Source organism: Astatotilapia calliptera, chromosome 5, assembly GCF_964374335.1.
Source record: "Astatotilapia calliptera chromosome 5, fAstCal68.1, whole genome shotgun sequence".
NCBI classification, from domain to species: domain Eukaryota; kingdom Metazoa; phylum Chordata; class Actinopteri; order Cichliformes; family Cichlidae; genus Astatotilapia; species Astatotilapia calliptera.
The window spans coordinates 38,802,995-38,827,550 of NC_137426.1; the positions used below are offsets into that span (position 1 = coordinate 38,802,995).

The 24,556-nt window shown below is 45.8% G+C and overlaps 3 protein-coding genes across 11 annotated transcripts in view; 2 read left to right on the plus strand and 1 right to left on the minus strand.

Moving 5' to 3' along the window:
- The window catches only part of sypl2a (synaptophysin-like 2a), a 38,934-nt gene extending 34,082 nt beyond the window's left edge, over window positions 1-4,852 (minus strand). The window contains exons 1-3 of one of the 7 annotated variants that reach the window (XM_080301464.1): window positions 4,718-4,806; window positions 4,089-4,163; window positions 3,965-4,004 (exon numbers count right to left, since the gene is read on the minus strand). In XM_080301464.1, coding sequence (XP_080157590.1) covers window positions 3,965-4,004; window positions 4,089-4,163; window positions 4,718-4,765 — 163 coding nt within the window. In that variant the 5' untranslated portion in view covers window positions 4,766-4,806. Of the gene's footprint in view, window positions 1-3,964; window positions 4,005-4,088; window positions 4,164-4,323; window positions 4,501-4,700 lie in introns of those variants that run through there. The other 6 variants (XM_080301465.1, XM_026169192.2, XM_026169190.2 and 3 more) reach the window with 6 other exon arrangements.
- A 564-nt stretch (window positions 4,853-5,416) lies between these two features.
- On the plus strand, window positions 5,417-20,295 carry zc3h11a (zinc finger CCCH-type containing 11A). Of its 2 annotated transcripts, none has more exons than XM_026169171.2 (17): window positions 5,417-5,542; window positions 6,712-6,784; window positions 9,097-9,221; window positions 9,309-9,428; window positions 9,786-9,909; window positions 12,727-12,891; window positions 12,975-13,040; window positions 13,144-13,317; window positions 13,454-13,513; window positions 13,601-13,699; window positions 13,787-13,849; window positions 13,939-14,451; window positions 15,192-15,247; window positions 15,330-15,825; window positions 16,836-16,996; window positions 17,128-17,312; window positions 19,198-20,295. In XM_026169171.2, the coding sequence occupies exons 3-17, from the start codon at window positions 9,168-9,170 to the stop codon at window positions 19,415-19,417; spliced, it is 2,556 nt and encodes an 851-aa protein (XP_026024956.2). In that variant the 5' UTR covers window positions 5,417-5,542; window positions 6,712-6,784; window positions 9,097-9,167; the 3' UTR covers window positions 19,418-20,295. The 2 variants fall into 2 exon arrangements, with proteins under 2 accessions (XP_026024956.2, XP_026024955.2); XM_026169170.2 differs by having other exon boundaries at window positions 5,445-5,858.
- A 758-nt stretch (window positions 20,296-21,053) lies between these two features.
- LOC113023091 (uncharacterized) lies at window positions 21,054-24,006 on the plus strand. 2 transcript variants are annotated; one of them, XM_026169184.2, is made up of 2 exons: window positions 21,054-21,398; window positions 23,052-24,006. In XM_026169184.2, exons 1-2 carry the CDS (start codon window positions 21,182-21,184, stop codon window positions 23,819-23,821), a joined length of 987 nt encoding a protein of 328 aa, XP_026024969.1. In that variant the 5' UTR covers window positions 21,054-21,181; the 3' UTR covers window positions 23,822-24,006. The 2 variants fall into 2 exon arrangements, with proteins under 2 accessions (XP_026024969.1, XP_026024970.1); XM_026169185.2 differs by having other exon boundaries at window positions 21,055-21,368.
- Window positions 24,007-24,556: the final 550 nt, after the last annotated feature.

Below are 24,556 nucleotides of genomic sequence, written 5' to 3' on the forward strand. Positions count from 1 at the left end.
TGTCGGGGCCTAAACAGGCTCATACATATTGTGCTGTCTCTACAGTTACCGGTCCATGAAAATATGTTGCCATCCATCCATCCATTCGCTTCCACTGATCCTTTTCAGGGTCGCGGGGGGCGCTGGAGCCTATCCCAGCTGTCATAGGGCGAGAGGCGGGGTACACCCTGGACAGGTCGCCAGTCTGTCGCAGGGCCAACACACAAGGACAGACAACCATTCACACTCTCATTCACTCACACATTCACACCTAGTGGCAATTTGGATTTTCCAATTAACCTATCCCCACAAGCTGCATGTCTTTGGACGGTGGGAGGAAGCCGGAGTACCCGGAGAGAACCCACGCAAACACGGGGAGAACATGCAAACTCCACACAGAAAGACCCCGACCGAACTCAGGACCTTCTTGCTGTGCGGCAACAGTGCTAACCACTGTGCCACCGTGCTAAAAATATGTTGCATTTGATATATTTTTATCTCACACCTCTTATTCCAACACATCGTTGTAGTGTGTTTAACCCATCTGCAACAAAAACGTTGTAAGATCTCCCCTCGGCTTTGGTACATCTCATTTTTATAATAAATGCAAAACTGTCCTTGATGAGGTTGCTGCTTTACAAACTATGAGTGTGAAACCACAACCGGACCCGTGGATAAATGACACCACTCGTTCAGCCAGACGAGAGAGCAGGACGGCTGCAAGCGGAAAGACGACGTCGTTTCCCATCCTGAGCGACCGTCTGTAACAGCAGAAGAGTCCATGTTTTTCTGATGTTGTTGAGCTCCAACAATCCTCTGGGTCTTTTTTCAATGACTGACTCTGCTCTGAATATTTCCCAGTTCAGTTTGTTATCAATAAGATAAAACAGCTGCCCTCACACGACCTTTCTAAAATATTCACCAGCTGTTTTTGATCAGTTTGAGCCTGTGTGCCTTGATCAGATGGAGGAACGATGTAATGGCATGAAGACGTCATTTTAAGATATATATTCTCGATTCCTCGGTCCCCTCAGAGTCCAGGCCTATCTCAGAGCTTCCCTTCCTCTCAAAGATTTGGGAAAAGATTGTGTTTGTTCAGCTGCAATCTTTTGTAAATGGACACGATGTTCTTGAGAGGTTTCAGTCTGGTCTTCAGGCTCTTCACAGCACTGACACTGACATTCGAACGTATCGCGATATATATCGTGTACTGTGATACAGCCAAAGAAATATCGTGATATTAGATTTCTATTCTCATAGCAGCCTAGTTCTGCTGGAGGTTTCTTCCTGTTAAAAGGGAGTTTTTCCTTCCCACTGTCGCCAAAGTGCTGCTCATAGGGGGTCATATGATTGTTGGGTTTTTCTCTGTATCTATGAAGCGCCTTGAGGCGACTTTTGTTGTGATTTGGCGCTATATAAATAAAATTGAATTGAATATCGCCCAGCCCTGCTCTGAACCTCTCCTGAATGACTGAACTCCGCCTATCACAGAATACATCCACCTTTCCAACAAAGGCGTGGATCTTAGATGTCCAGTAGTGTTAACAATAAGGTCCAGCTAGATTAACAGATTTATGTCGATCTATTCAGTGAATCGTAGCAGCCCTAATATTTACTTTATCTACTGAAGACATTCTTAGTTACTGTGCATACGCTTTCTGTCAACATGCCATGCTGTCTCATGGTGCTGCTCTTTATAAACAGGGTCCGCAGGTGCGCATGCGCTGTCAAAATAAAAAACGCGCACCAGATAAGAAGTTGCAACGCACGTTTGCGTACATAAGATTTTCTGGAGGAGGACAGACATTTGTTTAGAACTCTTAGAGATGTTGAAGAAGCTCCTTTAAGCAATTACTGTGATGTTCCTCCACCTCCAAAGAAATGCCAGGAGGAGTCCGAACCACAAAAGAAGCACGTATTCTCAGAAAAGTGGTTGCAGGAGGTGAGCTGGCTTCAAACAAATGATGAACGCACAGAGATGTGGTGCAGAATGTGCCGTGAAAATCCCACTCTAGTGGACAAAAACACGGCCTTTTATATAGGAACTAAAAACAGCGCATGCACACCTGCGGACCACTTATGTGCAGCCCTGCTTATAACCTCTCTGTGATGCTGGGGGGTCGGCAGGGTCAGGTTTGGATGGACAGCATCACTCTGTAACTGATTCTAAAGAGTTTGAAAAGAAAAAGCCAAATAAATCGTGTCTTTAAGACAATGACCCACAGATGATGTAATTATTGTCCGATTCTACATATCAGGTGTAATTGTAGGTAGGGCTGTTCGATGTAACGATATATAGCAGACGACGATATAAAAACGTCGTTTCATTTCACGCTATCGTTTGTTTCGTGGTGTCGCAAAATAAACTGTTTACGGCGATATTTTTTCATGTTCTGATGTCGCTGTAGGGCCTACATTCATTTCTTAAAGGTCTCTCTTTCTCTTAGATTTAATACAACCACACTACGGACGACAAGCGCCTGTTTTTACATGTTGTCGTTAGCAACAACGACGGTAACACCATCACGTGGCTCCGCTGTCCGCTTGTTTGTTTTCCACATAAACCTTTCATAATAAAGCTCAAGATCCTGTTGAGACTTTTCAAAATAAACTGAATCATGTCAAAGATGCAGATTATTTACGGATGAGAAGCAACAAAGAGCCGCCAGGTGCTAAAAAATAAAGCTCAGACTCAAACTTTGAAAGAAAACGGCGCTGTTACAACTTGTGTCTAAACATGTATCGTTTCATGCATCGGTTAAAACACTCGACTCAGCTACACGACGCACAGCTGGAAACACTTCACGCAGGTCGAGCTGCCCGAGATTCACAGACTTTACAGAAAATGTTACATGTTTGTGATTTATATCGTTACCGGACGATGGATGTCTGATATCGGGATATGAGACTTTGGTCATATCGCACAGCCCTAATAACAGATAGCACAAAAGTCCTCTGTGTTAACTTCAAAGAGTTCACACTGGTGTTGACTGTCTGCCTTAAATATGTAAAACAAATGCAACTACAAACCAACTACACAGCGTCAGCTCTGAACACAGCACAAACAGCCAAATCTCTGCTAGCTGTAGCTCAGGAGGAAGGGCAGGTAAACCACTAACTGCAAGGCTGATGCTTTGATTCCCCGTGGCTCCAGTGCCAGCTCTGAATGCCAAAGCTTGCTGGGTGAGATACTTAACCTCAGGTTTTCCTCCAATGCACAAATTTACTATTCAAATGTTAGACAGCACATGTGCGAATGGGTGTACGAGGCTTTGTTTCTCTTCTTCCAGGCTGATTTTCATCTTTCAGATTAGAATGTCTGGCAAGCAAATAAAATATTGTCAATAATAAATACAAGACTGTATTTATGGGCTTTTGTGTCGAGCTGTTAGGAAACAAAGGGTTTATATATATATGATTCACAGGTCAGTGTTAAACAGCTGTAACAAAGAAAGCCATTTATAAATGCTCAGCTATGAGACAGCTGCCGTCTGTCAACAAACCAGGGCGGCTCAACACTTTGGCACAGTGGCTAATTCTGCTGGCTCTTTGTTTACGTTGTTGAAACAAACATTACTGTGCATTCCAATGGAACCCACTGACAGGAAAAATCAGCAGATCCGACCTTAGAGTCATTTAAACAAGTCCGCGCGTGGATTTGGTGGTGCTCAAAATACACAGAGCACCACCATATGTGCAGGCACACAGGGCTCAATCCTAATGTGTTTCTTTCCTTCATGATCAGTCTATTCGGAGTCAAAGGGCAGTTCAAACACAAGTGAGATTTACAGCTTGATCCAACACAAGCCAAGCAGCTGCCACTCCACATCAAATTCACCCCACGGTTCAACAACAGCAGGTACCAGCCGCACTGGGAGTGCCACAGTGGGATTCCCCAGTCCTACACATAATCAGGTGTTATGGTGTGATAAAAGCGGACACCCTGTTCTAGGTTAACATGAGGAAACTGAGAAATAAAACTTACCAGTTTTATTACTGGTGCCAGGAACATGGACAAATGACTCCTAGGAGACATCGCAGCGAATATTCGACACTTCACGCTGATTGGGATGAATAATGTACAAAGACATGTTTGTGACAGTGCTTACCCATTCGAGGACACGAATAAATCCCAAAGGCTCCTTCAGCGGTCCAAGGTCCAGAGAAAACCCAGCCATCGCTTTCTGTGCACCAAAGACACGCAACCAGGTATAAACGAAAAGTACCTCTGCAAACGGCGAGACGTGTTGGTCACCTTGCAGCTAACTGACGCTGCCCTGGTTAAAGCAGCTGCATGCTAACGCTAGCTCACGTCAACTTAAGCACTTTAAAAGACTCACAAACCTGAACAGTGTCCATCGAAGTGTGTAAAAACTAGCAGTCAGTGTCCCGGTACTACTTTTGTCAGTTTGCATGGAAAGCTAACTTCAAGTTGCTCCGTCTGTTTTCTGCCGACGACATAGGAGCTAACAGCAGGGGGCAGTCTCAACTGTGCACGGACTAGTGATGCGCGAATCATGAACGAATCGTTCAGTACTCGAGAATCACTTTACTGAATCATGATTCACGAGTCCAACTGACTCACTGACGCATCCCTGTTGCTGTTAGCAAACTAATTCCATTAGTAGAAATATATCTAGCTTAAAATTAAAATTGTGTGGAAAAAAACAACAGACAGTTTCTTAACAAAAACATTTCTGCTCTGAACATGAAGAACAAACCCTGAGTAGAAGCTCACATCAAGACAACAGCTCCTCAGTTCACAGTAGCATCGCTCTGCTAACATGCTAGCAGCACATTTAAGTTACTCACCCCCTCCCTCCTGGCTCACAGCTTCTTCTTCTTCTTCTTGGTTGGCAACCAATGTTAAGGCGCATTACCGCCCCCTGGCTCACAGCTCAGTGGACATTTAGATGAGAAAATATATATTTGACACATATGAGGAAAATACTAATAAAATAAAAATAAAAATAAATGTTCCCATTAGAAATCTTTTTTTTGCTCTATAAAACTAGTTGTTTTTCTTTTTCAATCACTCATCTTAGCAGTAGGATTTACATGAAAAGAGAAACAAATTAAGTTTGAGTAAAAATGTATATTTTTTGCACTCTCTGGGCAACTGACTCTGTGACTCATATGACTCAAACACGATTCACTTCGGTGAGTGACTCATTCAAACTCGATTCAGTAAAAATAACCGAATTTACCATCACTAGCACGGACCCTACTGTCCGGTTTTTACTTTTAAATAAATAAAATAAAAAGCACATGTTTGAAATCAGAAAGCGATGTCTCATTTTTCTTTCAGTGTGATTATTAGTTAGCGTTTCTGATGTTGGAGGGAGCTTACGGTAATGCGAATTCTGCACAATGAAATGTAATTTTCGAATGTCCGATCTTTCCTTGCGACTTGAACACAGCACGCAGCCCCCCTCCTCGTATTTGTATTCCACCGTCGCCATTTTGCTTGAGTCAGAGAGCAGTTCTGGTTTTCTTCGAGCGGGTTCGGGTTTTTCTTGCTATATTCTACAAGTTTTCAAATATCTTTTTAAATTTTAAACTGGTAATTGAACACTACATACACTGTTTACATCATATGTATGCAGTTACATTGAAACGTTACAACACGGACGTGAATACCACGGTAATAAACGGCCGTGTGAACGCTTAGCTAACGATAAGGTCGCTAACCGTCCAGGTTTCGGTAGGCCTCTGTTATGTACACGAGCTAAAAAGTGCTCATCTATTAATCATAATAATTTAAGAGTTCACATTTTTAAACTAGACACTAGTTAGCCAGGTTAGCTATAAAGGCAAGGCATTTTCCGACTGGGAGTCACGTAGTTCATTAGCTTTGAGACACTTTTTGTAATTCAACAGTAAGTATGTGAATGTTTTCTTGGCTGTCTTGGTCTTTAAATTGATCTTTTCCTCGAGTTTGAGATTCGTTATTGTTATCTGAGTGTTTCGGTTTAATTGCTGTTTGTGTCCTAATTAAGATGACGATGATAATTAAGGCCGGTTGTCACTGGCAGGCTGAGGCTTGCGTGTGTAGAGTGAAGCCTCCCAAAAACGACACTTGTAGATTTTCCTGCATGAGACACTTGAAGTGTAAAAGTATGTGCGTGTGTCCGAGCACACTTGTTTCATGTTGCTGTGTGGAGTGTTTGTCCTGTTTGTCTTTCAATAACCACCTTTCAGTTCCCCGGGGAGTGTTTCTGATGTATTTGTAGGTTTAAACCCGTCCTCTTGGCCCTCTTTGGGGATCCCTGGATCCGGATAATTTGCCCCCAGTTGATTGGCAGAAGAATTTTTTTTTCTCCAGCATTTGGTAACCAAGACATGAAAGTCCTGCACGGTTTTCCTCCCAACCTCCAGCATTCAAATGTCACAAAATGTGTAAATGCCAACAAGCCCAAGAAGAAGCTGAGGATTTTCCCGCCAACCACGCCACCTTTCTCAACTTTTTTCCCACATCGCTTAGAGTTTCTTCTATTTTTTCTTGTTCATGCTGTTTATGTCCCCCTACTTATTTATTTCAGTAGCCACCAAATAGTATCAATGATGGTTTACAAGCAATGCCCAAAGGACTTGATTGCATCAGCATCAGTATTGTTTAGCGGTTTGGCAGAGATCAGGATGTCTCAGAAATGGGAAGTCGTAGGAAGACTAATGTCTTTGGGAGACCCACCCCACTTTTCCTCTTATCTCATGGATCAAGTGTTCCTTCAGGATTTCCTTACTACTGTGGAGACTCCGTACCAGCTGTGCACTCAGGAGGCAGACCACTTCTCTACTACCTCAGGTAAATGAGCAGCAGTGCATCTCCCACGAGTACAGGTCAGCTTTACAGATTACTCTCACTGCACTATTGTTGCCTTTTCTACAAATTCGTCAAGTTGTTTAAGTTTTCTTGTTGTTTGACTTGGAATCTAGTTGGTGATGTACAGATTCAGAACTTTTACAAACTGGTCAAATATCTTTGACCCTAAGTATCTTTATTTGGGTTTTTAGTGCTGCTAAACTTGGTGGTGGTCCTCGGTGACCTTAGCAGTGCTTAATTTAATTCATTTTTTTTGTACAAAGCGCCAAATCACTACAACAGTCACCTCAAGGCACTTTCTATTGTAAAGTAAAGAATACAATCATATGAGCGCTTTGGCAGAAGTGGGAAGGACAAACGTCCTTTAAACAGGAAGAAACCTCCAGCAGAACCAGGCTGAGGGAGGGGCTGACAACGACCCTCTGTGGAGGTGCTGGGTGCACGTCGGGGGTTGGTGCTTTATAAATGAAACGAACTGAATTAAAAATTGAGTGAAGAAGAAACAGTCATCGTGTCATGGGGAGCACCCAGCAGCACAACTAGGGGAGGATCCAGGGTCACCTGGTCCAGCCCGAACTATTTTGAATTCTGGATTTAACAGGAAGCCAAAACAGGAGAAATCTGCTCTCTCTTTCTAGTCCCTGTCAGGACTCTTGCTGCAGCATTTTGGATTAGCTGAAGGCTTTTCAGGGAGTTTTTAGGACTTCCTGATAATAATGAATTACAGTCGTCCAGCCTGGAAGTAATAAATGCATGAACTAGTTTTTCAGCGTCACTCTGAGACAGGATATTTCTAACTTTAGAGATGTTGCACAAATGGAAGAAAGCAGTCTTACATATGTGTTGAATACATACACGGGGACATATTGTGGTTATTGTCGTGCACCAGGAGGATCCCAGGACCCACTGCAGCAGCGTAGGGCACCAGTGGTGGACCTGGAGGTCATGGCAAACCACAAGCCTCAGGCCACCCTCCTCAGTCCGTTTCTGATTGTTTGATCAGAGACCTTCACATCAGCGGCCTGCTGGAGGTCATTTTGTAGCTCTGGCTGTACTCAGACTACTGCTGCAGCTGTCGATTGTTTTAGTAATCGATTATTCAATCGAGTATTCGGATACAATTGCAGTGCTGGCTGCGGTGAAGAAATGCCAGCATATCAGTATTCTGAGGTTCGCCCTGCACTTTGATGCAACGTTTTTGAGCTGCTGAGAACAGGACGGTATGATGGTGTAGAATTAATTGAATAGTAATTGATTGTCCAGCCTAACGACCCTCAGGTCAGAGAGTTTCACTACTATTGATGCAGGACCAGCGCTGCTGTTTGGTCCTCACGGTGTGTGCGCTTCCACATTAAACTATGCCATTGTCATCACTGCTGCTGTTGTGTATCAGTGTGTGGAGCCTTTTCATCCACAGCTGCTCCTGAAACGCTCACACATTGGCTCATACACAGCTCTGTGCTGAACAAAGTATCCAAGTAATGTCTGTTTTTGTTTTGTTTGTTTACAAAAACCAAAGCATTTGTAGACATTTGGGCAACACAGCATCCCTGTGTGGTTCCTGGTACACACTGACACTGAGTGTTTAAATATTCCCTTGTAGGGCTGTGCGATATGACCAAAGTCTCATATCCTGATATCAGACATCCATCGTCCGGTAACGATATAAATCACAAACATGTAACATTTTCTGTAAAGGCTGTGAATCTCGGGCAGCTCGACCTGCGTGAAGTGTTTCCAGCTGTGCGTCGTGTAGCTGAGTCGAGTGTTTTAACGATGCATGAAACGACACATGTTTAGACACAAGTTGTAACGGCGCCGTTTTCTTTCAAAGTTTGAGTCTGAGCTTTATTTTTAGCACCTGGCGTCTTTTTTACTTCTCATCCGTAAACTCTCTGCATCTTTTATGTGATTCAGTTTATTTTGAAAAGTCTCAACAGGATCTTGAGCTTTATTGTGAAAGGTTTATGTGGAACATAAACAAGCGGAGACACGATGGTTTTACTGTCGTTGTTGCTAACAACAACACATAAAAACAGGCGCTTGTCGTCCGTAGTGTGGTTGTATTAAATCTAAGACAGAGAGACCTTTAATAAAGCCGCTACAGTGACCATCAGAACATGAAAACAGCTGGAAACAGTTTATTTTGCAACAGCACCAAACAAACGATAGCGTAAATGAAACGATAGATGTCGTTCTATCAAACAGCCCTATTCCCTTGAAAAGCATCCAGAGTGTACCAGAGGTGCTGGCTTGGTTTGAGATGTGATGTCTGGTTTGCTCTGTGTTGTCAGGGAGGTTCCTGTCGGCCCATAAGAGATCCAGCTGCTGGGTTTAGAGGTCGTTCCTGTACTACAGCTTTACTATGACCAGCCATGGAGACGACTGCTACTTCTTTTACTATTCTACCTGCAGCAAAGTAAACAAGCCTGCTACATGCACACATTGGGCTAGAAAGTGTTGGTGACCAGAAAGAAGAGTCCAAGCTTACTGTTTGTCTGTGCAGGGAGACAGTTGTCCGTTCAGACACTGCGAGGCAGCTATGGGCAACGAGACCACCTGCAGCCTCTGGCAGGAAGGACGCTGCTTTCGTGCTGTCTGCAAGTTTCGCCACATGAAAATAACGGTAAGCAAAATGTAAATGGAGGAAAGCTGAAGTCCTCTCCTTCAGGCTTTGCCCAGTCAAGGCTGTGTGTGTCTTGAATGGCCATTAATGAAGAGTAAAAAAGCCTCCCTGTAAACCAGGATCTCCACTCCTGACTCCTTCTGTCAGATTTGAAGTGCTGTTCAGAAACACGAGGCTGGTTAAAACGGTGGCACGTTCCCTCTCATTCAGATCTTAGCTACATAGTCCAGAGTGGTGTCATTAGGAGGAGCCATTCATGACAAGAGGGAGGCTCTGAGCGTTTCTCCTCATGCATGTTGTTTCACGACAGATGGACACCACAGAATGTTTACATGTTAATGTTCTTCATCAAAACAGAAAAATCGAAAGGAGATCTCGTGTTACTGGGAGAAGCAGCCGGCAGGCTGCCAGAAGCCACACTGTGCCTTCTACCATGAAAAGCCTCGCTACATAGAAGGCGTCTTTGTCCAGCCTGATAAAAGTGAGTTCAAACACACACATTTTACATCCACTACAGCAAGATGCTGGCCCAAAGTATTTATCACCATATACATTTGAAAATGTGCCATAACGATATAACTGACACGAGACAAAATGCTTTACAACTCCACAACTTTGTTAGTGCAAAAACCCATCAATGTATTTCCACTTAAACAAGCAGCTGTTTTTTTTTTTAAGTAAAAATATAAACATGTAACAGTGCAAATGCAAACTCCTCGCTGACAGTTTAACCAAAAAGCATTTCCAGTGGAAACTGGCCGACACATCCTCAGCATAACCATGTATAACATCCACAAACTTAAAGAGAGGTCATACACACACAACACGGTAACATTATGTTGAAGCACAGCACGTATCACTCCGCGAGGCTCCGCCTACGATAGCCGTAACGCTCCGACAATCCATCAAGCGGTGCTTCGTAGCTTAGCAAAGTCGCACTGAAACATTTGACAGATTTTCGAGCGCCGTGCACATAAAATCGTTTCGAGGTCATAAACACAACCAGAGTTCATACATAAGGCACACGGGATTATAAGGGGCTCTGTCGACTTTCAGACAAATCAAAGGATGATTTTAAGTGCGCCGTATTTTCCAAACAACACGGTAATAACGACGGCCCGCTAGCAAGCGCTACGAAAAATAGTGCTTTGTTGTGTGTCTGACAGACGAAAGCTAAACCAGTTCCACACCACTGAAGTTTAGGGCCGCCACAAACGATCATTGTGATAGCCGACTAATCAGATCATCATCCTTTGGACGTACAGGTACAGCTTATTGCACCAGCAGCATCTGCTCTCATATAACTATCATTAGCTTACAGCTTTAAGTGTTTAAGGTGCTAACTAAAAATAAAGACAAGATGACAGTTTAACTTTTAATGAAATTTGCAGATTGTTTCAGTGAAGTTTAATAAACTCCTTGCTATCTAAAATATAACAGGACAACGGAGTATATTCTGGAGCATCTCACACTTCTGATAATCAGCTGTCTGCTTGATGTTTATTCAGTGTAAAAACTTTAATCTCAGCCAAACCGATTTACTCAGGAACAAATAAAATACTGAAAAACAATAACAAACAACAACATTGTTAAGTTATCTAAGTGACTCATATATCATGTTTAACCTGAGTAGTGAAAGACAGCGGTGGGTTTGAAAACGATCTGCCGGGAGTCCGGTGTTCTCACGGCTCTAGTGACCTTGCCCCCGGCTAACTATCGAGCTAGTGGGTAACAGACGTCTCCGAAAAGGTCGGAGCGCTTTTGAAAATATGTGGTGTCCTGATAAACTGAGCAGATATTTGAGGTTTACACAGCTACATTCTCGCCTGAAAATATGTTAAACGTTTATTTTGTGATCCAGAAAGAATAATAAGAGTAACATTAAAACTAACTAGCTGCCGCCATTGTTGGAAACTGAGCAGGGCCGCAGCTGTGTCCCAAACGTCGGCTGCATCCTCCTGAGGCCGCATTTGAAGGCCGATTACGTCACAGCCAGACGACGAGGCTGTCCCAATTCGTCGACTCCTCTGAATGCAGCCGACAAATGCGTCCTTCATTTCCCCGAATTTGAAGGATGGGTCGGGTGTGTCCTTCGTGGCCCACCATATCCCAGAATTCATAGCGTGGCCCAGCCAAATTTCAGCTGCCAACAATGGCGGCCGCTACTAAGTTTTAAAATGACTCATACTAATCTTTCTGGGTCACAAAATAAACTTTTAACATATTTTCAGGTGAGAAAGTAGCTGTGTAAACATCAAATATCTGCTCGGTTTATCAAGATATCGCATATTTGCAAAACTGCTTCGACGTGTTCGGAGACGTCTGCTACCCACCAGCTCGATAGCGAGCAGGGGGTTCAATGGTCACACAGCCGGCGAGAACAGCGGACTCCCGGCTTCGTCGTTTTCAGACCCCGCTCTTTCACTACTCGGGTTAAACATGATATAAGTCACTCGGATAACTTAAAAATGTAATTGTTTGCCTTTTTTCTCTGTTTTATTTGTTCCTGAGTCAATCGTTTGGCTGAGATTAAAGTTATTAGATTAGATAAAATAAAACTTTATTAATCCCCCGGGTGGGTTCCTCCTTGGTTTTCACACAGCTGACTAAACGTCAAACAGAAAACTGATTAAACAGTGTGTGAGACGGTCGAGAGTTTACTCCAGTGTCCGGTTAGATTTTAGACAGCAAGGAGCAGACGGCGAGTTTATTAAACTCCTCCGAGATAGCGGCGACGCTAATCTGAAGGCTGGACCGTCACATTTCACAGCCTCGCACTTCCGGCCTTCTCGGTCTTTGAAGGACCCGGCCCACGTAGACCGCAAAGGCCGGGTCCTCAGGAGGATGCAGCCGACGTTTTGGGACACAGCTCACGCTATGAATTCTGGGACAGAGCTTCTTCTTCTTCTTCGGGGTTTAACGGCAGCTGGCATCCTTGTACATGCAGTGCTGCCATCTTCTGTTTCAGTCCGTTATTACACTCTTAAATCCTGCTACTTATTCCTGCGTCCTTTGTGATCTTACAAAGCTTCAAACAACGCGTCGACTATTAAATCAGTCGTGATGATTTTGATAGTCGACTACTCGTAGCAGCCCTACTGAAGTTGCAGCGTTTTTACAAACCAGTTCTGGTTCATCCGTTTCACTCAACGATCCGCTTTCGCCCTTCTCATTCTCTGTCGCCGCCATGCTTTTACTGCCATGTGCGTATGAAAACAAAGGCACTGCACATGCGTGTTCTCGTAGCGTGTATGATATGGCCCAGCCCTACTAATGACCATGGCTGTTACCGTCCCAGACGCAAGGAAGGAGGAGGAACAGCACCACGAGGAACAGACTGTCCCGGCAGCCACAGTGAACCCTCAGCTCAGAAGTGTCAAGACTGATACGCAGGAGCCGGTGCCGAGCCCCACCCATCCACCAGTCGTGATTAATCCAGCAGACGATGATGAGGATGAGGACGGTGAGCTGAACCTGACTTTAGAAAACATGTATTTCTGCAATGAAGTTAATGTTTTTTTGATTCTCATCACGGATGTCTTTCAGACCAGTTCTCAGAAGAGGGAGAGGAGGGAAAGGGTGGCCCTTCGCCTAGAAAGCTGCCCAAATCAGGTGCAGCAGCAGAGAGACACAAGCTCACACCTGACATCGTATCTGGGTTTGTGAGTTAAGCATCTTAGCCTCCCACATCTCCTAAAACCTTTTGTCTTCACAGACGATTCCCTGAACTTTGGAGTGAGCACGTTGGAGGAGATCCGGCTAAGGAAAGCCCTTAAGGCCAGCATGAAGAGGGCCGGTTACCCCCTCCAGACTACCGAAACATCCACCAATGTGGAGAAAGAAAACATCCAGACGTTATTTCGACCAGATGTATTTGACTCACGAGATGGTAAAAAGTGTAACAGCTGTGTTTTCCCAGTCTTCTGTGTAACGTTGGTGGCGCTCCTGTTTGCTGCTGCTGAGGCAGATCTACTTTAAACTTGAACTGTTCTGTGTTTTAACTCTCATCTCTCTGGTGTTTGTAGAGCCTGGGGGAGCCAGAGTTAGTGTGACTAAAAGACTTGGGAGAAAGATTAACAGCACTGGTAAACTTGCTCTCTTGCTGCAGTTGTCAGATACTATTGTGAGTAATAATGTAGAGATTAAAAGCTCATTGCTTGTCCTTGACATAGATCTAAGAAGTGCAGAAGATGTCCCCCTGAAAAGGAGTCTGGCTAAGCGTTTGGGTAGGGTGGTGGATGTGGACCAACCATTTCTGCCCCCTCACAAAGGTCAGTGCTGTAAGAGCTGCAGCTGTGGCCTCTGACTCGTTATGCTGCCATTCACACTGAAGCCTCGTCTGTCTTCTGTTTCTTCAGCTCTCAAACCTGTAAAGGAAAGACTTGGATTGCTTTGTGATCCCGTTGCAGCCAGTCAACCAGGTAAGCAGGCTGATATGAGCTACACTCACATCGATTGTGGAATAATATAAATCACAGCCATGCGCTAGAACGTGTTGTCATGGTTGCAGCTGAGAGCAGTGCGGTGTCACAGAAGGTTCCTGAGCTTATCCACATAAAGACTCTGGAGCAGATCAAACAGGAGAAGGCGGTCAGGTCCCAGCGCGACAACCAGAAAAGCACCAGAGCCACAGAAGCCACCGAGAGCAAAGCCAGCAGTGGAACAAAGCGAGCCATCGCCATGAACGACGCCTCCCTCTGCAATGTCAAAACATTTTCTGAGATTCTTCACGACAAGAAGAAAAGACAAGAGGAGGAGCTGGAACAGAAGCCCCGCCCTGAGGTCAATCACACAGCAGAGCGAGATCAGGGCAAGAGCCAGGAGGAGGCCCACACAGCTGGGCCTGAGGTCGCAAACGCGGGCCGGATTAGAGTAAAGACCCTGGAAGAAATCCGCATGGAGAAGGCAGCAAGGAGTCAGCTCGAGCAGGCAGTGGACGCTGAAAACAGGAAGAGGTCTAACGCTGAGGAGAGCGGTGCCAAGAAGCCCCGCCTGTTGCGCATTAAGAAGCTGGCCCCCCAAAGTAAGGCTGCTTTTTTGCATATTACATCTGTGCTATTACAGGAAGTGCATGCACATCTGTTACACTGTCTTTCTGATGGCCTTTGGTTTTGACTGGTCGGCAACACTTGGGGGGACATTTATATGAACTGTTGGTAAGACTGTGTAACACAGGCCGTGACAAAGGCCATAATTCCCCTGGGTGGGTGAATACATGTTCCATTGTTCATTCCTTCTATTGTGCGCGACTCCTTTGCTGTAAAATGGCTGGAAATGAGGCGAGATTAAGCCGCTCCATAACGGCGTTTTTATGCTTACGCGTGCCCCTGACGCATAGCGCCACATGCTGCAAACGAAGTATCATTTTCTCACACAACACACACGACCGAGCCATCACATCGTGTGCCCAAGCAAACCACACGTTCTCTAAAAGCCGATAGATCTCACAGAGTCCAAAGGGTCTGCAGGTTTCGTCACATCCCCACCAAAGTTCACTGAACCAGCCACAGAAGACCACACACGTGTCCACAACTGATAAACATAACATCATAAATCAGACCTACCTTTGCTGTCGCGCCCATCTGAGACTGCAGCTGGTTTCCTCTTCACAATGCCTGTTTTCAGTTACAGACGTCTGATTGGACGAGGCTCATAGATTGTTTACACAGAGATTGTAGACCATATAGGAAAGTGTTGCTGGATTGTTTTGTTTTCTCCTAACATGGTTTTGAAACACTAACATGAACCTTATGTTGAACTTAGCTAGCAGCATCGCCGCAGAGAAGAAGCCACACAGAAGTGCATCTCCTGAACCCCAGGTACTGTCTGCTTTCTGTTTTTCTTCAGTGTTGGTTTCTTTGTCATCGGGCTGTTGGCAGTGCTAATTTTCTCTCTTTGTAGACCAGTAACAATATCAAGGTGAAGACCTTTGAGGAGATCATGCGGGAGAAACGCCTTCGAAAGCAGGAAATGTTGGAACAAGGCAAAGTGGGAGAACCTGAAACGGAGCCTTCTCACAATCAGAATGCCAGCAGTACCGTCAAAAGGAAGGCTCCTTCATCACCGCGCTCCTCCTCCTCGCCTTCCTCCAAAACTCCATGTGCCGGTTCCACCGAAAGAGTTCCTGCTCACAAGCTGATTACTCTCAGGTCAACGGCTGCACCGCCTGGAAACGGTGTGGCCGCTCCTGAAACAACAGCTGCTGTTGTTACTGTGCAGAGCTCTTCACCACAGCAGGCTGGGACAAAGTCCAGCTCCAGGGTCGCTCCAGACAAGAAGACGCAGGTGTCCTCTGCACTGTCACCACTGGAGCAGCCTCGTGTGACAGGAGCCTCTACTGCCGAGGAAGCGATGGACACGAATCGGGAGTCCCCAGAGCACACTGCAGATACCAAAGGTACTGTATCACTCGTGCTGTCACTCATCTTTCTAAGCCAAGTGCACTCAAAGCACTTGATCTATGCACAGGTGCTTCCTCTCACACATTCACACTCCGGTGGATGCATCAGAGAGCACCATGGGGTGAGCACCATGGGGTGAGCATCTTGCCCAAGGATACTTGGCTTGCAGCCTGGAGCAGGGATCGTTTTAATGGAGAGGGGCAGAATATCAACCAGGAATCCAGAAAAGAAAACGCATTACATAAAAGCTATACATTGGTATGGTGTAGTTAAACTGTACCATAATGGATTAACTCACACCCACAAAGTCCCCCTGAGTACTCCAGGAGAGTAGAGAAGCGCTGTGTAAGAATCAGTCCGTAACGTGTACACCATGCAGAGCAGGCTCGTGGTCACACCAACAGCAAGTCCTCTGTCATCAGTTTGACTCGCGGTGTTTGAAGGAGCAGCTCCGTTCTGTGGAGGTCTGCCAGGGAGCAGTGTGACTCCACTGCATGGAGTGGGCCGTGCATGGTAACATCTTGGACAGCAGCCTGCTTCCCTCTGCCAGAACACCTACGATCAGCCAGTGTTTGGTCCTTTATCTGTGGGAGGAACTGAAACTTCGAGTGGCCGAGCAAGAAAAACCCCTCCTGAGAATTTCTTAAACGCGGTGACCACCTAAAAGAAATGTCTTAGAGTTGTACCTGCCAACAAGGATTAAACACAAATTAGAAGCTGTTCATTTCTTTGTAAGTGAGCAAACATGCAAATTTAGCAGGGGGTCAAAAAGTCCTGTCCCTGCACTGTAAGCTGACCTTAAACGGACCCAACCAGGAGGTGCATGCTTAGTTTGAGCCAAACAGTTTCCCAGTGCTTGTAGTTTGTAGCGACACACTGGGGTTCGCTCTGATAGTTCTTGGAGTGTGAAAAGAAACAAAAGCATGTGACGTCTAACCAGAGTGACCAAACTATGGTGTGAGGCAGGAAAGTCTCTGCAGACTAAAGCATTACTTTGTACTTACAGAGAGACCGAAACTGAATGTGAAACCGTCTGTGATGAAGCCTGCAGTGCTGGTTAAGCCTGGCCAGAGGAGGCGGGGAGCACAACAGTCTGCTGTAGTTGCTGTTAAACCTCTAAACAGCCCCTCTGCACCGAAAGAGGAGCCACGAACCAGTGACAGACATGTAAGGGTGCATGTGTCCAGTGTGATGCACTTCATGTTTAATTTCTATTGTGATAATCCTGTACAGACGAATGCAGATGAAGGAGGAGGGACTAATTACTCGTGTGCTGTGAATTTGTTTTGCCTCGTCAGACTCTCCCATCCACCGGCGTGGATGCTGCATGGAGTCACTTCACCCAGCTGGAGTCTGCCTCCAGCTCTAGCCCAACAGGAGAGGAGCTTCAGACCGTCCCTGTCTTCACACAGAGTCTAGGCCCAGAGAGCAGTCTGCCCATCAGTGGTGCGACCACCAGAGAGTCCTGCACGGTGCCCCAAAGGTAAACGAGAGTCCAGACAGAAAAACAGATCAGCGTTAGTGTGCTGCTGCCCCCAGCTCAGTGCTCATTGGTTCCATTCAGTCTGGCTTTGGGGAAAGAACAATAAAAGTAGCAAGTGACAGCAGAAAATAAGTATTTATGTTCGGTATGCACTTCATTACAAACACAGTCATTACTGTGGTAGAGACCGAACACAGTGCTGGAAACATTCCTCTGCATTGTTGACTGCACATCAAATGTGCTATGTTGGATTGGGATCTAGTAACTATGGACGCTGTTTGACTACAGTACACTTACTATCAGGTTTGGGAAACCAGTCTGAGCTTGTTTGAGCTTTATGGTTGCTGCTGGGACCACCGTCACCTTCACCCTCCACACCTGCTCCAGCTCTTCTCTGAGCCCTTGGTACTTCTCCAGCTTCTCATGTTGCTGTCATTCGCTGCATCCATCCCTACGGCCGTCTTCCTCTGTTTGTCTACCACCACCATGTCCGTCTGTATCTGGAAGTCCCACAGGATCTTAGCTCGGTCATTCTCCGCCCTTGGGGGCGTCTCCCATGTTGACCTCAGGACTTCCAGCTAGGGGTGTTCGATGTAACGATATATATCTGGTGACGATATAAAAACATCGTTTCATTTACGCTATCGTTTGTTTGGTGCTGTTGCAAAATAAACTGTTTCCAGCTGTTTTCATGTTCTGATGGTCACTGTAGCGGCTTTATTAAAGGTCTCTCTGTCTTAGATTTAATACAACCACACTACGGACGACAAGCGCCTGTTTTTATGTGTTGTTGTTAGCAACAACGACAGTAAAACCATCGTGTCTCCGCTTGTTTATGTTCCACATAAACCTTTCACAATAAAGCTCAAGATCCTGTTGAGACTTTTCAAAATAAACTGAATCACATAAAAGATGCAGAGAGTTTACAGATGAGAAGTAAAAAAGACGCCAGGTGCTAAAAATAAAGCTCAGACTCAAACTTTGAAAGAAAACGGCGCCGTTACAACTTGTGTCTAAACATGTGTCGTTTCATGCATCGTTAAAACACTCGACTCAGCTACACGACGCACAGCTGGAAACACTTCCCGCAGGTCGAGCTGCCCGAGATTCACAGCCTTTACAGAAAATGTTACATGTTTGTGATTTATATCGTTACCGGACGATGGATGTCTGATATCAGGATATGAGACTTTGGTCATATCGCACAGCCCTACTTCCAGCCCACACTCGGCACAGATGTTCCTGTACACTATGCCGGCCACTTGGTTATGGCGTTCCATGTATGCCCTGCCTGCTAGCGTCTTGCACCCTGCTGTTATGTGCTGGATTGTCTCAGGGGCATCTTTCCACAGCCTGGGGTCTTGCCTGGTGTGGTAGACCTCAGCCTCCATGGATCTGTGCTCAGAGCTTGTTCCTGTGCTGCCTTTCAGCCACTTCCTCTGTCTGCCGGTGGTACATAGCGTGCAGAGTCCTGTCCTTCCATCACTGTTCTTCTCCTCGCTCCTCTTCTTTCTTGGGTTTCTGCTCAGTGAGGTATTCACTAAGCGTGCGGTGTGGTAGCCGTCTCCTGATGTACTCATGGATGTTTGTCTCATCCTGGGTAAAAATGATCCTATTTTTCAGATTGGCTGCTCTCGTACTCAGTGCACCTTCAGTTGTAGTAGGAGCTTGGTACCTAATCTTGGGTTTTTGTCCAGTTGCTGCAAGCTCCATGGCAACCCCGTGAGCCACGGATGTCAGCTGTACGTGTCTGACCTGTTGTTTTTGTAGTGGTTCCCTGAGATTTATTTGTGTCTCTGCTTTTGGTGAAGAGGTTCCTCTCTGAGAGCATGTCAGTTTTTCTCTGTTTGCATGAAATGAAGTAACGAGGCTTTCTGTCGTTCAGCCCAGTACAGAAGACACCCTCTCAGCCCAGATCAAGGAGGCTCAGCACTGCAGCATCCCGGGCTGCCTCCACCTCGAGCGCCGCTGCCTCCACCTCTGCCATGGATGACTTCGAGGAGCTGATCAATGAGTTTACTGACGACCACCTTGATGATGATGTGGACCCCAGTATCGGAGAGGACGACCTGCTGCAAGAGCTTTCTGAAATGATTGACAGCTGAGAGGACGCAGTCAGCAGTCGGCCCTGTGTCTCTCTGGGCGGTGGGACTTAGCTCCATGGTAGATGTTGGGCTATTTAGATGTATTTCGTTCTTAAAATAACTTTTTAACCTATGAGTCCATATGTTGCTCTTTACATTTTCATCATCTTCTCTCAAAGACAGTCTTCTATAATTTGCTCTTCAGGTGAATATTTGATGATGGAGGAATTACTCTGCAGGGCCTCAGTCCTCTTCATCATGTGTGTTTATGATCCCACTCCAACAAAAGCTGTTGTGTTAGAGATGTGCTTACCACGATCCCAGGTTTGTGTGGATGCTGTTCATTTAGAGAGAAGTTGTATCTGTATACTGTGTATGCAACAGAACTATGTGTTTGTTGTTCTGTGAGTGGACGAGCCTGTTCACACATCGTGACAGTGATGGAATAGATCCGTTTGATTTCAGCGAGGACTGTCACAGAACCTACGATGATCACCGTTTAAAGTAATTTATTGGAAAGGCGTGTGTGCAGTCATTCACATGTGATCGAGTCTATCCCGTGACTGTACTCACTTTATATGTTTTATTAATGTGTGTTTCTTTCATCACTTACGTTTAGTAATGGACGTCCTTTTAACCTAGAGCAGGTGGTGTCAGTGTGTAAGAACTCTTTGTTATTTATGAACAGCTCAGGGACTGTTTCACATGTTTCTATGTTCTTTATACAATGAAAAAAAGGGGGAGGGGCTTTGATTTTAGCAGTACTGCCTAGAGATGATTTTTTTTGTTTGGTCTGTTAGTAGATCAGCTTACTTTGTCTCTGTCCTGACCCTCACACAGGCTGACTATTCAGAGTGACTTGTACATTTATTGTGTAAATAAAAATTATTTTAAATTAATTTGAATTCTTGTTTATTATTTACTTTTCATTTACACACACACACACACACACACACACACACACACACACACACGCACACACACGTCTATGTGTATACATACGTACATACGAGTCTGACTTTGACACTTAAAAAAGGCGTCAAAGTCAGACTCTGGTTAATCATTGGCCAGCTTCAGAAGGCAGACCAGAAATTTTAATAAAGATTTTACAAACAACCTACAGAATAAATATGATGGCAGTGATAAATTCATATGGATACCAGCATGTTATGGTGTTATTGGCAATGAGGTGGCAGATAGAATTGTAAAGCAGGCTGTTAAGAGAGATCAAGAGGTTTTAAATATCAGTGCTAGCAAAGCTAAAATGAAGAGCATTGTAAAAGAGAAAATGATAGCAAAAGTGGTGGAAGGAGGAGAGGACAGGGAGATGGTTTTATTCTATTCAAAGAGAAACAGGGAGGACCAGGAGAGAGGAGACAATCATATCTCAATTCAGATTTGTAGAAAAAAAGATTAAGCTAGATAGAAAGGATTTATTGCAAAGGAACTCCAGATGTGAAAGTTTTATGGCTTTATTTCAGTTCCTAAGACTAATGTGTATGCAGAGACATGACGATATAGTAGTATTTTTTTGATCATTCATTTTTGATTATTTGGTATGAGCGAATTCTGGTCCACCCTCCAAGCCAGTTGGTGGCGGTAGTGCACCGCATTGTTGTTTGCCAACCGCCAAAAACACGTCGAAGAAGAAGAAGGCGAAGCGGAAGTGACGCCACCAGGCAGCAGGTGGCGTCACACAGCTCGCAGAAGCCGGTGTATCTTAGCTTCCGTCGGAGAGGATGTAAACAGAAGGACACCGAGTCCTGAGAGAAAGCGGTTGAAAACATGACCAAGCTGGAGCTCCTCAACGTGTTTCTGAACGACAGGCTCACGGCGGCGGCCGAAGACATTTTTCGCGCCGTAAAAGACACGGTGGTGGAGTACCAGAGTGAAATCCTGCGCTCCAAGGAGGAGAACGAGCGACTCAAACGGCTCCTGAATGTGGCCGTCCAGCGGCTACTGCTGCAGTCAGGTGAAGAGCATCGGCTCACGGCGCTCACTGGTAAAAACCAGCGCAAGTGTCCCAGCGGTAGCTCCCACATAGAGCTATGTGGGAGCTACCGCTGCTACCCACAGGTGTGCTAGCACAGACACACGAAGTCAGTTTGCTCTTTGGGGTTTGGAAACAACACTGTTGGTAGTTTAACCTGTAAAAATCAGCTAAACCCAGGCTGATGACTACAAACATGACGTCAGAGAGTTTCCTGAGGAGCCAGTTTCAAACAGCCAGACACGTGATCGCTAACCGTCGCTGTTTTCGCTAGTCAGTACCAGACGTACTAGTCGTTTAACCTGGTTGTTAAGATTTTAACTGATGCCCAGTGCCGGTGTCGTAGGGAGGGTAGGTATCCCCGACAGAACTGGTTTCCCCTGCGTCGGGAGCGCGCACTGGGTAGGGAGAGCGGGTCCAGTTGACTCCGCCTCCTTTCTAACCACCTTGACGTGGAAACAGTGACGTTTGACTTTAGTGAAAGATGAGTGTCGGTACAGTAGCGACCAGTGTGTGGACGGGATTATTTCAACAAACCGAGGACGTTGTGTGTAACGAGACCATAGTCACGTCTGTGTGAACTCGACTCACGTCAATTAATAATACTGCGTTCACAATTTTTACTCTGGTTGTTGCAGATCGCAAAAGGTTTGTGTGCTGGAAACCAAAACGTTCAGTTTGTCCCTGTGAAACACGTTTCTGTAGATAGACCTCCAGACACCAGGGAGACACACTCTAACTGCACAATCTGTGTGTGTCCAGTCAACATGTGTAGGGTGTATCTGTTAGACACCCTTACACTGACCCTTACACTGACCCTTACACTGACCCTTACACTGACCCCAACTGTATATCAGTCGAAAGAAATTTCTGTTTATAGCAGCATCCATCGCCTCAGAGTGTAAGAGTGTGTGTCTTTGCACTACGCTATATTATTCATCAGCATTAATCCCAGTACTGTGCTTTGCTGTGATAAATGACTTGAGGCTGTGAAACACTCAGGGTCACACATCCATTAGTTTATTAGAGCCAGCTCGGCTTGGATAGCTTCCCCCCTTTAAAACAAGACAGTGTTTATATTTACTTATTAAAGTTCAATAAGGGCAGATCACTTGGAAGAACTGAACATGATTCACTGAGATAGAGAAATGAATGATTAGACTCTGATCACGATCATGGCAGATAGGATGTAGGACAGGATGCAGTGGTAGTGAAGATGAAGAATGAGGCTGACGAGGAGGGTTGTCTGAATGGCAGAGAGCACAGATTTAAAGCATGCAAAGCGGAGGCTGATTGGCTCAAAGAATGCGGGCGAGAAGATGATTGGACTAGAGCAAGAGTATCGAGCGTGGGTAGTGATGCAAAGAACAGGAGAAGCAGAGCGAAGCAGGTAGATGAGTGTTTCCAGGTGCTCCTCAGTGATGCCGAAGGTGACACATTTGGTGTGATGATCTGAAACGTGACGCGTGTTTAAAGAAAATGAGGAAGGAGGCAAATACAGCATTAAAGTGCTTTTACTTACAGTCAGTGTTCAACGTGTTTCCAGCTTCAGCCATCTTCACATGTGCAGATTTGTGCGTCCACTACAGCACCACTGTGAATCGTAGTGTTCACTGACCGTGCATAAATCCACCCAGCATGACTGTGATGTCTGTCACCTTTCAGAACCCCACTCTCAGGCCCAGGAAGACGGTCAGCTCTGTGCGTCTGAGTGTGGAAGGAGTGCAGGGTCACACGTCAAAGATGAACAAAGAAACGCTCAAAGTCACTGCTCGCACCAGCTAAGCAACTCTGAGGAAGGAAACTGCAGGAGCGTTGAGCCGCTGAGGTTAAATGCTCCACCTGCCCAAACCGCCTCGCTGCCTCCGCTTACATCCCCAGAGGTGAAGACGGAGACGGACGGGGAGGACAGCAGGAAGCAGCAGTGCTGTAACAGCCTGCCAGCGGCCGCTAACGCAGCTCAGAGTGATTCTCGTGCCACCGCTGCAAAGACACACAGGACTGTGAGAAATGAGCAGCAGGTGAAGGGGCTGCTGCGCTCAAACGGAAAGCAAAGTGCTCACATACTGCAGATTAAAAATGTAAAGTCTCTGAAGGCGTCGTCATCGCGGCCCCATCATCCGAGCCAGAGCATCCAGAGGTGGCACAGCTGCAATGAGTGCGGGAAGGGCTTCAACTTTGCCTGCCAGCTGGAGGTCCACATGCGCTGGCACACCAAAGAGAAGCCATACAGCTGTGCGGTGTGCCGGAAGAGCTTCACCACCGTGAGCATGTTGAAGAGGCACCACCGCATCCACACCGGAGAGAAGCCTTTCCGCTGCCACGTCTGCGGGAAATGCTTCAACCAGTCAGCTCATCTTAACACCCACTTCAGGCTTCACACCAGAGAGAGGGCCGGCTGGAGCCGAGCGCCACACTGCAAGTTGTCCCAGTAGGAACCCGCTTCATGTGTAAACACCAAGAACTGTTTCTTCTAGTGGTGTACAGTGGTGGTGTGTGCTTGTGTCTTGTTGTGCAATAAACATGACAACTGCAGATGCGGTGACGTGTGCTGGTGTTAACGAGTGTAGTTGTAGCTACGCAGACAGGCGAGGCTGGACATTAAAGATGGGAGAGTAAACCATGTCTCCTTTGTCTTCTCTTTCAATGCTGCACTTTTGTATCTTTGTATTATTGTGAGAATTAGCCGTGCTGTTTCTAAGGCCACAGACCGTTCCTGAACATGGTTCATAATGCTTTGTTTCCTTCTCTGCACTGTCTGTGGAAGGCTCAGTGTGGCAATCTGAGAACATGACATCCTACTCAGTCCACGAGGGCCGGTGTCCCTGCAGGCTTTGTGTCCTCCAACCAACACAGCTGATTTAAATGGCTACAGTAGCTCCTCAACGGCTGTGTCCCAATTCAGGGTCTGCACGCTTGAAGTACGCGCACTACGTACGGTGCGTACTAGGAAGTACGAGAAGTGCGGAAGTGAGAGGCTTGTGAAATGGGACGGTCTAGCCTCCGTCGCGCTGTTCAGGTTGCCTAGCAACCTTAATACTAACCGTGAGAAATGTTATATTCAGCTTTGTTTGACAGAAATGAAGGAGAAAAATGTTTTGTTGTTCATTCATTTTTATCATGACATCACTTTGATTAGTTGAGTATGGTGCAGTGGACACATGTGTGAC

What these genes read in the sequence shown, in the direction of transcription:
- zc3h11a (XM_026169171.2), top strand. Translation starts at nt 9,168, where the DNA reads ATGACCAGCCATGGAGACGACTGCTACTTCTTTTACTATTCTACCTGC. An exon ending in TAAGAAGCTGGCCCCCCAAA is followed by an intron (nt 14,452 to 15,191) that starts GTAAGGCTGCTT and finishes TGTTGAACTTAG; the next exon opens with CTAGCAGCATCGCCGCAGAG. An exon ending in GTGCATCTCCTGAACCCCAG is followed by an intron (nt 15,248 to 15,329) that starts GTACTGTCTGCT and finishes CTCTCTTTGTAG; the next exon opens with ACCAGTAACAATATCAAGGT.
- LOC113023091 (XM_026169184.2), top strand. Translation starts at nt 21,182, where the DNA reads ATGACCAAGCTGGAGCTCCTCAACGTGTTTCTGAACGACAGGCTCACG. An exon ending in TCGGCTCACGGCGCTCACTG is followed by an intron (nt 21,399 to 23,051) that starts GTAAAAACCAGC and finishes GTCACCTTTCAG; the next exon opens with AACCCCACTCTCAGGCCCAG.